Raw genomic sequence first — 15152 nt, forward strand, 5'->3', positions numbered from 1 at the left:
AATTGCTCTTCGCGCGCGCGTGTGACTGTGTGTGCGTGTGTGCGTGTGTGTGTGTGTGTGTGTGTGTGTGTGTGTGTGTGTGTGTGTATGTGTGTGTGTGTGTGTGTGTGTGCGCACGCACGCTAAAAAATTTGGGCTTAAACATGCATGCTGCATGCAGCCATGAACAAACAATTCAATTGGTCAGAGACCAGGCTATATAAATGATGAGACGACAGATAATAGATAATGAGCATATTTAACGCTTGCCTTGTTTATTATTATACTGTATAGTATATGTATAGATTGCATGACATTCGCATTACATTGGGTCATATATTTCATATTCTGACAAACTGTTTGGGTGTATTTAATATCGTTATTTGCACCATAATGCACCATCAACTTAACCATCATGCATTTAGTAGGCTACATCCAATCAAACAATAAAACCGGCCGATTAGCCTATATCAATAATGGAAAATATCGCATATAACCCTTTTAATTAATAGTAAAGAAAATTAAAAAAATAAGAATAAATATCATGGCCTACACTACACAGTCAAACTGCGTTCTCAAAATGACAATTCAGAGAGTGAAATTCGGTTGCCTCCCTCACAGGTGTTTCAACCGTCAGCAATCAAACGAAAAAAAATATCTCTGTATATTTCAGATTGATTTCATGGCAAGAATTGAACATATTTTCCCCATAATCCTTGCAATAATCGCCATGCCGGGTTTATGCATGTAAAAACCGGCCACATGCTCTCAAGTGCAACAACGGCCTTATAGGCTATACCACTCCGCAAGGCTTAATTCGTTGAAGTTTATTTGTCCGGGCAGTAATATTTCCTATTTAAAATCACTTCACAGCGAAATTAAACGTTTCATTTGGTCTGCAAGGCAATCGTCTGCTTAAGTTACAATTCACTCACTCACTCCATGCACCAGCGATGAGAGAGCAGCTATATTATTTGAAAAGACAAACGCGCCTACTAGTGTGTGTGGGCGGTACTGCAGCGTGGCATCGCAGGGAGTGCCCACACAGTGTTGGCTAACCTCACAATCCTTTAAAGGTTTATAATTATCACAGCCTGCCAGCCTGGGGTTGTTTGGCACGACCTGCTCTCCTTGTGTCGTCGATGTTATCAACCCCAAATGATTCATTGTACTTTAATTTATCCACTTAATAAAATGTAATTACATTTTTTTTAATAGATATTGATCAAATCTTAAGACTGGGCAGGCTGCTATGAAAATGCCCTGCATGTATGGCAGGAAGGAAAAAAAAAACATATATGCTAATAAAAGGCAACAACATATCATTATCAACATTATCCTAAATCTATAGCTGCTGCTACTGTGCAAACCAATTTGTGAAAAGAGGCTCAAACTTAATTGACATGCATAGCACCCTATATAAAAATGGATCTAAATAAATAACAATTGCTCCCAATATTGTTAAAAGTCAAGTCCAAGCAAGTGAAACATATTTTAGAATAGCAAATAAAATGAAATTGTTCACACGAAGGACCTATTGTATAGCCTATATTATTTTTGAAAATACATTGTTTATTTCCTTAGATGCATATGGCCAAGCAATGCATGTGGTCTATTGGAGCCCTTTGATTGCATTCTGCACGCGATTAAATGTATTTGCAGGACCCCCTGGCATGTTTCTGTTCATTACATTTTTCACAAGCACGCACATTTCTCTCTATAACCAAAGCTTGCGTTGCTTTGCTTATATATCCCAACTCCCAACAACAAACATAATAACATAGCGACGCACTGTCTATACTCTGTACATCTTTTTGTCATCACAACTTCTCTCTCTTTCTTTGCTAAATAAAACTCGTGGCATGTTTTGGAGAGGCAAGCGGAAATGAAAGCAGCAGAGATGGATGGTCTGTCTGTCAGTCTATAATGTTGTATCAATAATTCACCGGCTCGACTCGTCGTGTGACAGTAGCCTACAGTACACATAAGTACAGTAAGAATGAAAATGAGACGGTGAAGAAAGCAAGACAGCAAGAAAAGAAAGGAGCGCTTTCACTTCAGCCTCTCCTCGGCACACTTTGATTGGTCTAATGAAAGCCCAACCCAGCCGCTTCATTGGTCCAAATCATCGCCACACTCCCCGACCACTAAACACTAAAATGACTTGGGTAAATAATATCAGTGCACTCTTCAGTCCCGCACCGCACGCACCGCCGTTCAGCTGCTATACGCTCTGCTGCTGCGCGTTGCAAAGGATAACAACTTTTTTTGTGTGTGTGTGCGTGTGTGTGTGTGAAAAAGGAACTTCACGCAATATAAACCTTTTTTAGAGAAGTATAGTCTTCGGTATATTATACGCGCGCGTGGCGTCTGGGATTTCTCATACTTTGTTTTGCTTCTGAAGTTTTTCCGATGAGGATCAAGTTGCAAGAAATAAACTTTTGAAGATTTTATGAACTTCTGGCAACCTTTTTTGTCTTTTAATATAGATATTCACACACTTCGATCTCCAGCGGGGTTGAGAGATTGAATTGAAATCGCTGACTTTTTGTATTTGACCATTTTGTTTGACAGCAGTTTCCACCACCACCAGTGCGCACGGCACGGATCTCCGTGGCACGATCCGCGGGGATAGAGACACAGACTGAGCGCGTCTGGCTGCGCGGAGGGAGCGCTGAACTGGATTATACCTTGATCGCTGTGTTGTGGCCGCACTGACTTGGCTTTGCATATTATTTACCCAAACCGATTTTTTTGGGGGGGAGTGGAGACTCACCACGGGGTCCACGTGTCGATTATATAGCCCATGCGTGTTGTGTTGGTGTTTGTGTGTGTGTGTGTGTTGTTGAGGGACATTTCCATCAAGTGCGCGCAGACAGTGGCAGATATAGCTGCTGAAGAGGGACTTTGAAGAAGCTGCGGTTTCCACACAGTTCTGCTGTAGTTGGCGAGAAACGGGGGGAAAGAAAAAAAGCAACTCGATGTGTTTCTCATGCCGACACATCCTGTGCAGTTGATAGTAGGCCTGCTATAGAAGAGAACGCACTGATCAGCTATAGAGCTTATCTGCTCTTCGTGTGACAGATAGCTATAGAGAAACACGTTTCCTCTTCTTATAGAGACACACGTTTACTCTTTATATCGGGGGACCCGGCCGCGGCGCGCGTCCATCCATCTGTATCCCCCTGCACTCCTCTCCTCACTGCACATCCACTGGACTTTAAACCCAAACCGTCCGCGTCCGAGGAGGATATAGGACACATTTTTGTTGTTATTCTCTCCTCTCCAAAAGAAAACCGAACCGAAAAGAGCCCCTCTCCTCCTGGCTACAATATCAGAACCCCCCCATACGCACGCACAGGCGACACTGACCTCCCCCACCACCACCACCCCCTCCCCTCCCCTCCTAAACAGCTGTTGTGATGCATATTCCCGTAGACCCGACCACGACCAGACGGTTCACGCCGCCCTCCACGTCCTTCCCCTGCAGTAAGATCGGAGGAGGAGACGGTATACTCCTCAACGGCGGCGGCGGCGCCGTGACCGGCGGCATGCAGGGCACGGCGGGGGGCCACGGGGGGCCGCTCAGGTCCTCCTCGCGGCCGGACGCGCGCAACGTGGTGGACGTGCTGGCGGACCACGCCGGGGAGCTGGTCCGCACCGACAGCCCCAACTTCCTCTGCTCGGTGCTGCCGTCCCACTGGCGGTGCAACAAGACGCTGCCCGTGGCCTTCAAGGTAAGACCATGGTGGTGGTCCATGTGTGGCTTCATTGCTGCCTTATTAATGCTTAATTTTCAGCCTTTTTTATAACGAGGTCCATTATTTATTAGAGTCCGCACCGACCACCCGTTTGAGGCGTTTCGCCTCGCAGACCCCCAAAAACCAGAGAATATTTTGTTGACGTTTGGATAAGATTTTGTCCACGATTCCATGCTATATTTTATTGATGTTGGTATACCGTTATAGGAGAGATAACAGGTAAACGTAAATAACAAAATAACAATGATTTTACATGCTCTAATTGTAGGTAAATTAGAGTTGACCTATAATGAAGGTGTTTTAACAATAATTTAACTATATTGAGAGCGTAAAATGAAACCGTATAAGGCTCGATTTATGGTTTAATTTTACGCTCAAGTTAAAAGAGCTATAAAGTAACTCTCCATCGTTTATCTGCGGGGGACCACCTGGGACACCCTCAGGGACCACTGGTGGTCCCCCGGACCACTGGTTGAGAACCACTGCCTTAAGGAGAAGCTATGGTCCAGAGCTATATACCTTATTTATGTGTCCAATATGTTGACCAAATGGACTTTTAGCCTGTACTCGGAGATAAACAAATACATAAATAAAACTAAGGATTTTATGGCTGTGTATTTGAAATGCAGCTGGCTATACCAATTTGACTATATAGGCCATGGAAAGTATATGACTTTATGGAAAAATGCATATATGCTGATGGCTGCAATTTGTGCATGGAAGCAAATTGTATATAAAGAGATATGTTATTATTTTATTTGTTTATTTTATTTGATGTAAGTTCTGCGTTTTGCTACTAATTTAATTATGACACCATCAAAACAAGAATATATATTTTTTTCTCTGCACTGCGATATGGATGTATATAATTTATTGAGCATGCATGGCACTGATAATTCAAGACTATATCCTATACAGGTCTATAGTTATTTCCATAAATTAAACTATTGTATAAATATTGACATTGTGACAGCTGTGTTGGATAAAGGTGGGCTAAACATCTATGTGTAAAATCACCGTTCGGATCTGCCATTATGACCACGGTATAAACGCGACAGCGTTTTCGGGCACACATATTAAAAGATATTTAAAAAAAATATATTAAAACATATATACCAGCCGATGAGAGTTTTTAAATGATGGCATTACAACAACTATATAAACAGCACAGCAACGGCTGATATATAGTGGATAACATTGTTTAACATTGTTCATAGGCCTATACGTTGTGAAATAATCAAGATAGAGTGAACATTCCTGCATGCTTATTATTATTATTGGGTGTTGTGTCTGTTGTCGTCAAAAGCTAGACAGTTATTATGCAATGCAAGGCCGGGCCGGGGCCGCGTTGTTGACAAGTGGCACTGCCGTAAATTAGACATTTCTCCATGAGTCCTATTATGCCACCGGTTGCGGTGTGTGAATGTGTGTGTGCGTATACAGTGTATATAGGCTATAGTGCTACTATTTGATTAAGTGAGGTTTTCTTTTCTTCTTCTTTTTGTCTTGTCTGCATGGATGTTTTTTCGTGTATATAGGTGGTGGCGCTAGGGGACGTGCCCGACGGGACTCTGGTGACGGTGATGGCCGGGAACGATGAGAACTACTCGGCGGAGCTGAGGAACGCCTCGGCCGTCATGAAGAACCAGGTGGCCAGATTCAACGACCTGCGCTTCGTGGGCCGCAGCGGCAGAGGTAAGGGTGAGGATGGAGCCTGGATAGTGACAGTGTATAATAGTATATATATATATAGGCCTATAGCTGGTTCCCAAAACAGAAGTAGCAGATCTATATACATGCTCGCAACGTGGACGCGTTGTGCGCTTGTAGATCTGCTATTTTCACCAGTTTGGGTGCCGGCTGCATGCAGGCAAACAACTTATCTCTCTTTTGGGTCGTCTCGACCTGAAAAGTTATAGGGAACAACCTACAATGGCATATATATAGGCTACATGCAAACGTTGATCAAAATAACAATGTAATATTTGACATGCATCTAATTGTGTATAGTTCTTGTAAATTAACTATAGGCTACTAATGGAGCGGTTTAACACAAATGTAACTCTTGGGAGTGTAAAATGAAACCAAATGGACCCGTCAAGGACCACTGCCACTGGTGGTCCCCGACTCCCCGGACCACTGGTTGAGAACCACCTGACTGCGGGTCATGGCTGCAGCGTCATTACGTGACTGCGTCTCACACACACACACACACACACACACACACACACACACACACACACACACACACACACGCACACACGCACAAACGCACGCCCGCGCGCCCGCAAAATTCCACTATAATTTTCCTAATCCATGTGAATACAAATAATTATCCGGAGCTGTGAGCAATATGGACGAGACAGAGAGAAACACAAGCACGCGCGCGCGCGCGCACACACACACACACACCACACACACACACACACACACACACACACACACACACACACATTCATCTCCCCGGGCCAATTTGCAAAGCAAGTCCGCCTCCGCCATTTTATATAGGCCTACATATACTCCAGCCTTGCTTAGTTAATTGTTAATTGTACCTATAATTATAATTTAATTGTATCCACGCATGAAAACAAAAAGGTGAAACACAATATGTCAATTAGAGAGCTATGGTATAGTGCGCCTTTTAGCCCGCGATATTATGTGTCTTGGCATGAGGTCTGCTCGACGCACATGCATGCAGCTATAAAAGCGGTTTATTTGAGGAGTTTTGTGCAACATATTGTAGGTAAATAAAACAATATTCGGCTCCTATATGTGCATCCATTGCCACGTTCCAAAGCGTGCCTGTGGCTTAGTTAGTTTAGTTAGCAGCACACCTTTTTAAAAACCATAGCAGACGCAGTGGCATTTCTGACATTCCTCATCCTCTCTCTCACGCAGCAGCAGCATGCGGCCCCTTTGCCTTGCCGACGCGCGCGCTCTCTCTAGTCTGCATGCATGCGCCGCGCGCATATTTCCCTAAATGTTACACTTTAAATAGTTTGCACACTGATGAATGGAAAACGCTCTCGTCGCCCCGCCGAATTAAAAAGTACCTTTCATTTCTGTAGTCAATTATATATACCAACCAACCCCACCCCGGGAATCTGTTCCCTTCATGACTTCCCTCACTGAGTCACTCACTCTTTTTTTTCCCCCCTTCCTTTTTCTTAAAACAAGAGATGCCTCTTTTTTTTTTTATGAAAGCGTCGCTTCATAGGCAATAGGCTGCGGACGAAAACACGGACCGCGTGGCAAGATCTCTAGGATATATAGGATCACTTTCTTTCTTTCTTTCTTTCACGCCAGACGAGGAGCTCTCCTCCTCTCCGGGAAAACTCGTTGCAAGAATAAAGGTCCAGACTCCTTTTCGCTGGCTGCCTGTTATAAGCCCCTAGCTTCCTTCCAGTTCGGACAATCTGGAATGCATTCCCCTTTTCCTCAATAATTTAAATCATACCCGCAGTCAGACCATCAAAGGGGTGGTCCCTGGCTTTTTTTTATTTTAATTCACATGCAGTTAAAAAGGGACCAGACCAAAAAACCCGTGATAATTTAAGTTGCACAAACGCAGTATTGTTACAAACAAAAGCATGTTTACAAAAAAAAGCTCCAACCATGCATGCACTTCTTTGACAATAAATTCTATGAGTTGAAATAACAAACTGCCACACATTTTCTAATGATGCATGATGAGACAAAACGATATAAAAGCACTCTAATCTAATGCAGTGGTTCTCAAACCTTTTTATAGCCACCCTGTAAATAACGTTTTCATCTCCTGAATTACATTACATTATACATTCATGTCATGATATTACAGTATAGGGCATATAGGCCTATAAATAAGTAAATATTTCTCCCTTAAACTGGGTATTGGCCTATAGGCATATAGTGTCACAAGGAAAACCTAATTGCTATAGTTTTATATTGTGACCGATTGAAAATAAAGTGTTTTGACATTTAACCACTTGAACCCCAGCATCCATATTCTGAGGGGGTGGGTATTTCTTCACCAAAAAATAGCCAATATACAAGCTCACAACGCGTCACGTTGCAGATCGGCAATCTTTGTCCAGGAGGTTTGGTTGGTGCATGCATGGTCCATCTTATAGAGGGTTTAAGACTAAAATTGCAAATACTTGCGTCACGGCACCCCTATTAGAGCGTTCGGTCGCAGTCCCGCCCCCTTTCATGACGACGCCAGGCCCAGGAAATACTTTCCATCCCATAGACTTTTCAAAAGGTATTTATTTAAAGACCTTATATAAGCGTCGCACAAAGCCAACTCCTGTCGTGACAAATCATGACAACAAACACAATACTTTGGACCAAACAAATAATTACAAAGAAGAAAAACAAAAAGAATAAGTGTTGTAACCTGCCGTTTTCAGGCAGACTGCACCCTGCATGCACGTTTAGAAACCCTGCATCTACATGGTCTGTGGAAAAGGCCAGCTGAAATATACTCAAGTATACTGAGGTCATGCTGACCTCCTCAATTAAGAACTGTTGGCTGGCAGATGGTCAATTTGCCCTCTGCCTGCAGCCAACAGTTCTTAATTGAGGAGGTCAGCATGACCTCAGCTCTGCAGTACTTTTGAGCCGGCCTTTTCCACATGGTCATTTCTGAGTTTTCTGAACCCTGCTGTGTTTTTCTTCCCCGCCCACGCAGGGAAGAGCTTCACGCTGACCATCACCGTGTTCACCGGACCCCCCCAGGTGGCCACGTACCACCGCGCCATCAAAGTGACCGTCGACGGGCCACGAGAACCACGCAGTGAGTACAACAAAACGTCTCTCTCTTAATGCCCCGAGCACACGCGCACGTGCACACACACACACACGCATGTGCACGTGCGCACACACACACACACACACACACACACACATGCACGCGCACGCACGCGCACACGCGCACACACACACACACACACACACACACACACACACACACACACACACACAGAAACAGCAGAACACATCCATCCTATATACTCAGGAGACATCATTGTCTTGCTGGCTTGTGGTGGGCATTTTTGTCTAAATTCAGCTTCCCCCCCCTCCCCCCCCGCGGACGTATACAAAATGAGTGGACATTATAATATTATCACCAGAAACACATGAAGAGAGATAGCCCTGAATGACCATAATAACAGGAGAGTTATACACAAATGGCATTTGTGTGTATACACTTAATGGGGTCCTTGCAAATAAAACATTTGAGAACCACTAGTACTTATTATTTGGACTCCTATAATGTAGGCTACCACAGTGTCGTAGTGAATCAGTGACACACCAATTCAGAAGACGACCTGGAGACGTTGACGTTCAGTAATTGGGTCTTGTGTGATCAAAACAAGAACATTGTAATGATAATTAAATGTATGTGTAAAACATAAAATAAAAAAAAGTGAGCCTTTTATACACGGACACATTGATTGATATCCTATATACAAACGGCAACATGGCCGAGTTGACATGCTGTAGCTACCGGTATATATATCATTATGTTTGCATAATATTAGAAAAACAAAAGGTGGTTATTATCCACGTTTGCTCTTGAGCGCTTGTTTCCGAGCGAAACGCAGTTGTGTACGGCAGAGAGGGAGAAAAAGGTGTCACTCACTATAGTATGCCCTTAAAACAGCCGTGTGTGTGTCATACGCAGACGATAGAAAACAACATATAGCCCTGTGGGAGGATTATAGCGTTGCACGCATGTATAGCAGTGACCAGGTTATATGGCTGATCAGTGTATATGGCAGAGGTCGACTATATAGCAATTAGGCTAATGGACAATCAGTCATGCACCATGCAGCGTTTGTGTTGTGCATGTATGTATGCAGTGTGTGCGCGTGCTCGTGTGTGTGTGTGCGCGCTCGCGCGCGTGTGTAACAGGGAGAGGCCCTGAGGAAACTGTAAAGCGTATTAAGGCATATCGCCCCGCCGAGACGCATGCACTATATATATAAGAGAGAAGGTATGTGTGTTGTCTCTCAGTTCAGTGACCTCATCCACCCACACAGTATAGCGGGGTCTGCTCCGGTCGGTCGGAGGGTCCCGTATAATACCTGCAACCGACCACATAAGTGGCTCGTTGATTTAACACAGCCCCCCCCCCTGCTGTTATAGCCCTGCCCACGCATGCTGGCCGGGTGGTGGTGATGGTGGTGGTGGTGGTGCATGTGCTAAAGCCGTTACCGCCGGCGTTTAGCCACAGCTATACATACGTTCAGTATACGTACGTACTGATGTGGGTTTTTTTCTTTTTTAAAAGGTCTGATGGTGTGAGAGATGGGAGCCGAGTTGGGTTACTCTATATAGTCTATATAGTCACCCGGTGAAGTTGCTGGTGCCACGCGCGCGTGCGTGTACAGTATGTGTGTTTGTGTGTGTGCGTGCGCACGGTGCAGTGCAGTCGGTTCGCGGCGCGCCGCTCACGTCGGGATAGACGAGGTCGTCTAGGATTTCATGGCCATTCCTGTTGAGCCACGGGTGTTTATTATGGTTCGACGACAGCACCGGCCGTATAGCGGGTTTTTTTCAGGGGCTCTCTCTGAATGAGCAGATAGCTATGCCTCATGCGCTCATGTCTGCCGGACGGACACAGACGGACAGACGGGGGCTATTTGGGGACCCGGGCTGGATTTAGCCCCCCCCCCCCCAGTCAAAACAGAGCGACACACACACACACACACACACAGACCCCCGGCCCGTCCCGCTGCAAGGGGAGAGCGTGGCATAGCGCGTGCCACCGTGCGAGGGGGGGGGGGGGGGGGGGGGGGGATACGGAGCTGGCACAGAGAACGGCGAGGGGCACAGGGGGGAGAGAGGGGCCGCGTCGCCCCCCTGCCAGGCGAGGGGAGACTATTTGAGGAGGCGTTGTGCATTGGAAGAGGACAGTGTCGGGAGAATGGCTATAGGGGGGAGAGGGATATGATAATTATAAACACTGCTGCATGCGCGAGTGTGCGTCTGTCTGTGTCTGTGTGTGGGTGTGTGTGTGTGTGTGTGTGTGTGTGTGTGTGTGTGCGTTATCAGCTCGTGTCTGTGTGTGCGTTATCAGCTTGATTGGTGTGTGTCCTTGTTTCACAGAGAAGCAGCCCCATCTGTGCTTGTGTGAGTGAATGTGTGTGTGTGTGTGTGTGTGTGTGTGTGTGTGTGCGCGCGTGCGTGCGCGCGCCCCGGCTTGAAATAAGACTGTGTACATTAACGAGGTCTCATGTCTGTCTCCGTCAACTCATCGCGGCTTCAGTGGAGGCGTCAGAGTGCCCATGCTACTTTTACCCTGGCACTGGGGCGCTATAAAGTGTCACCGTTTAACCCATTCTGACCTGAGATCAGATTCTAAAAATGTCTTCTAACGTCCTGACGGTTTTCCATTCTGACCTGAGATCAGATTCCAAAAATGTCTTCTACATCCCCCTGACAGTTTTCCATTCTGACCTGAGATCAGATTCTAAAAAAAATGTCTTCCACATCCTGACGGTTTTTCTGAAAAGGCTACGTTTCTATGTCAGTCGCTGTTCGATTTTTCAAAAATAGCAGATCTACAAGCTCATAGCGCGCCACCGAGTGACCGTTGGCGCCGAGTGGCGCGCTATGAGCTTGTAGATCTGCTCTAGTCTCTAGTCAGTATACTGCTGTAGTAGGCTATACTCCAGACCTGTCTCTATTTTGCTCAATTTCAAAAATATGTTGTACTGTATTGCTTACAGATGGTGTAAATATATACACTAGACTAGAGATCTTTATACTGTACATGTGCCAAGGTCACATTTATTTTATTATACCTATAATTTTGAGCTTTTCAAAAGTCTCGCATATAAATATAAATTCAGCTCAAAAGACTTTAGCTTTAGTAAGCTATACCTACCGTATTTGTAATCTACATACATGATTTTGAAAAACAGAATTTGTCTATGAATTGATTGCATAATAGGGCCCAAAATGGAGACTTGTTTTTTTGGTGCTATCCCCTTTTGGACTGAGCGTTTGACTGTACTCCGTTGCGGTTTATACATTGTGTCTACTTTTTTTTCTAAAACAGCAGATCTACAAGTTCATAGCGCGGCACCGAGTGGCGCGCTATGAACTTGTAGATCTGCTATTTTTCAATAGCAGATCCTTGTCTCCCCTCGGCCCCTGTCCTGACTCTGGTATTATGGAGAGAGACCTTGTCTCCCCTCGGCCCCAGTCCTGACTCTGTCTCAGCCCCACTTTGGTCTTGGTACGAACCTCTGGTCTGGCTTTTAGCTGGTCTCAAATGCAGCACTATAGTGCACGTACACACTCAACACCGTTTTGGATCAGAATACGTGGTGTCTCATATTGGTTTTCGGGTTAGTTAACTGACTGGTCAGCTCATGAGATTGCCGGGGAAGGTGAGACGAGGTTCTCTATAGAGAATACATGTATAGCTACAGACACTCTGCTATAAGGAGATAAATCAAGCAACTGTCATGGTTTTGTCTAGACGTACCTATGAATGTTATTCGCTCGGCGTCAAACCACAACCACATAGTGTTGTGTACTGCGTTAAGTATTTCGTCATTTTGAGGCAATGAACGCGGGGAAACCATTTCGCCCACAGTTACAAAAACAAACACAGCGTCTCTTTCTTTGTGTGTGTGTGTGTGTGTGTTTGTCTGTGTGCGAGCGTGTCACTCGTTAGCTACTTATATATTGATTGTTGCTTCGGGACGACGACCTGCCATTTCCCATCGGCACTAAAAAGTCACCGTTGCCGCGTTCCATATTGTGTTCCACAGGCTGTACTGTATATACGCACAGAGCCCGTAGAGTACAGTACAGTATAGTATAAGTCTGGCTTGGCTCTGTTGTATAGCTCACCTGTTGGCAGCCCGCATGCTGCTCTGCTCTCTGCTCGGGGCGTTACTGGCTGTTTGTCCACGGCCCTACTATTTGCATGGCTGCCAGGAGCAGAGCTGGCACAGAGGAGAGGAGAGGTGGAGGAGGAGGAGGGTTTTTTTTTATTAACCCATTCTGGGCGGGAACCCCTTTGTGTGTTTTAAAGCATTATGTTATACTTTAGCTACTGAGAAATAGCAGTTCTACAAGTTCATAGCGCGGCACCGAGTGCCGCGCTATGAACTCGTATAGGTCCGCTTTTTTAGAAAAATCGTTGAAAATGTGGCGCAAGGGTTTTTAACTTGGAACCTTTGGAACTGCATATTTTCAGATGGGTTGTCGGTGGCCAGTTACATATATAACTCTAGGCGTCCTTGACTCCTTGACGTGAAATATAGTTTAAGAACCACTGACGTATATAGAAAACGGTCATGGCATTCTGTATAGAATCGTGCTGCTCAGGTCTAAATGGGTTAATGTTTACAGATCCCAGTCGGCAGAACCTGATGGACAGGACTCAGTGCGCAGCGGGCGGCGGCGGCGGCTCGCCCCGCGGCAATGTAACAGAAACGCCAGGGCTGCTGATAGACAGACGACACACACACACACACACACACACGCACACACACACACACACACACACACACACACACGCACACACGCACACACACAAACAGAGTCGAGGAACAACAGGCTTTGACACGCATTGTTGGCAAAGAGACGCATTCATTCACTTCACATGCACATGCAGGGGGAAATATTTACATGCGTTTGTTGTCGTCTCCTGACTGTCACATGCATGCACATATACACTGAATACTGTCGCACATGCGTGCGTGCGTGCGTGCGACCATGCACATACACTGAATTCTGTCGCACATGCGTGCGTGCGTGCGTGCGACCATGCACATATTCAGAATACTGACGCACGTGCGTGCGTGCGGCCATGCACATATTTACACAGTGCTGCATAGAATGGTACATGCATGGTTCCCTCAAAAGAAAGTAAGTATAGGCCAGTGTTCAGCTATAAGTATTTTACTTTCGGTTTCCATATTGTTTCCTCATCACACACGCACACGCACAGACACGCGCACGCATGCGCGCACGCACACACGCACACGCACACACACACACACACGTCGTCATCCATCATTTCACTTCCTCCCCAGCCCCTATTTGTCACAGTTGGTCGTCAGAAATTCCGTGGAAGTCAAACAGGCGGTATGTTTGACCCCCGCCGCCCTCCTCTTTCTGAGAAGCCGTTCCGTGCCACACGTCAGTCAGTCAGCGCATTTATATTGTAAAAGCAATGTGAATTTAACTGTATACAAATGGAACCAAACGGATGGGGACCATTTGGTTCCATTTGTACACACTCTCTGAGTTACAGACCCATAAGCCATATAAGGGTCCATTTGGTTCCTATATAATTATCGTTTATAGCTGGGGACCTGGGGGAACTCTCTGAAGGACCCCTAAGGGGTCCCCGGACCTCACTTTTTGGAGCCCCCCCCCCCCGCTGTAGAGGAGAGGAGAGGACGCAAAATGATGCAGTCAGAGTTCACTTGTTTCAGTGGCTATACAGTGAGGTCAATGAATGCGGTGACTGGTCTGACGATAAGACAAAAATATGCATTAAACACAATACGCTTGGATGCACTCCATTTCATCCAGGCAGAGCTCTATAGAGCGCCGCAGTCCCGCCCCCTTTCAGAAAAGCGAGTGGCCCAGGAAGTGGAAGCCCCATGCATTCTCCCATCGGCACTTTTAATATAATTTATTTAAAGACGGTTAAATTGGTTAAATTGGTTTAAAGCCAATTCGGATCGTGACGAATCATGACAATGAACACAATATTTTGGGCCGATCAAATAATTTACAAGACGAAAAACAAAACAAATAGTGTTGTCTCCTGACTTTCTTTTCTTCTTTCTAATGATTTGATCGTCCCAAAATATTGTGTTCATTGTCATGATTCGTCACGATCCGAATTGGCTTTGTCCGCGGCGTAACCGTCTTTAAATTAATTATATTAAAAGTGCCGATGGGAGAATGCATGGGGCTTCCACTTCCTGGGCCACTCGCTTTTCTGAAAGGGGGCGGGACTGCGGCGCTCTGTAGCTCTCACACACACACACACACACACACACACACACACACACACACACACACACACACACACACACACACACACACACACACACACACACACACACACACACACACAGACACACACACACACACACACACACACACACACACACACACACACACACACACACACACACACACGCGCACACACAGTCTCATAGAGCCGCATACGTCGTATACATAGAAAAGCATTGTCATGTCTTGTTGTCTGTATTGACTATACTGGGCGTGTTTGTGCGAGTCGAACGGTTGTGCGCAGTGGGCCGGGCTGAGGGGGAGGGGGGGAGGGCAGTGGGCCGGGCCGCTCTGTGAGGGAGGGGGGGGGGGGGGGGGTGTTCCTCTGGCCTTGCCGGCCGTGGGGTTGATCATCCCCCATTTGCATTTGGC

The 15152-nt window shown here is 45.8% G+C and overlaps 1 protein-coding gene across 1 annotated transcript in view; it reads left to right on the top strand.

Annotated features, from left to right (window-relative positions):
* Positions 1-15152, top strand: part of runx3 (RUNX family transcription factor 3) — a 70326-nt gene that overhangs the window by 36872 nt on the left and 18302 nt on the right. Inside the window, exons 3-5 of the mRNA XM_080784413.1 lie at positions 3418-3716; positions 5279-5435; positions 8413-8517. Coding sequence (XP_080640539.1) covers positions 3418-3716; positions 5279-5435; positions 8413-8517 — 561 coding nt within the window. The remainder of the gene's footprint in view (positions 1-3417; positions 3717-5278; positions 5436-8412; positions 8518-15152) is intronic.

The sequence above is a fragment of the Protomyctophum bolini genome, assembly GCF_963924005.1.
Source record: "Protomyctophum bolini genome assembly, chromosome: 15".
Lineage (NCBI taxonomy): Eukaryota > Metazoa > Chordata > Actinopteri > Myctophiformes > Myctophidae > Protomyctophum > Protomyctophum bolini.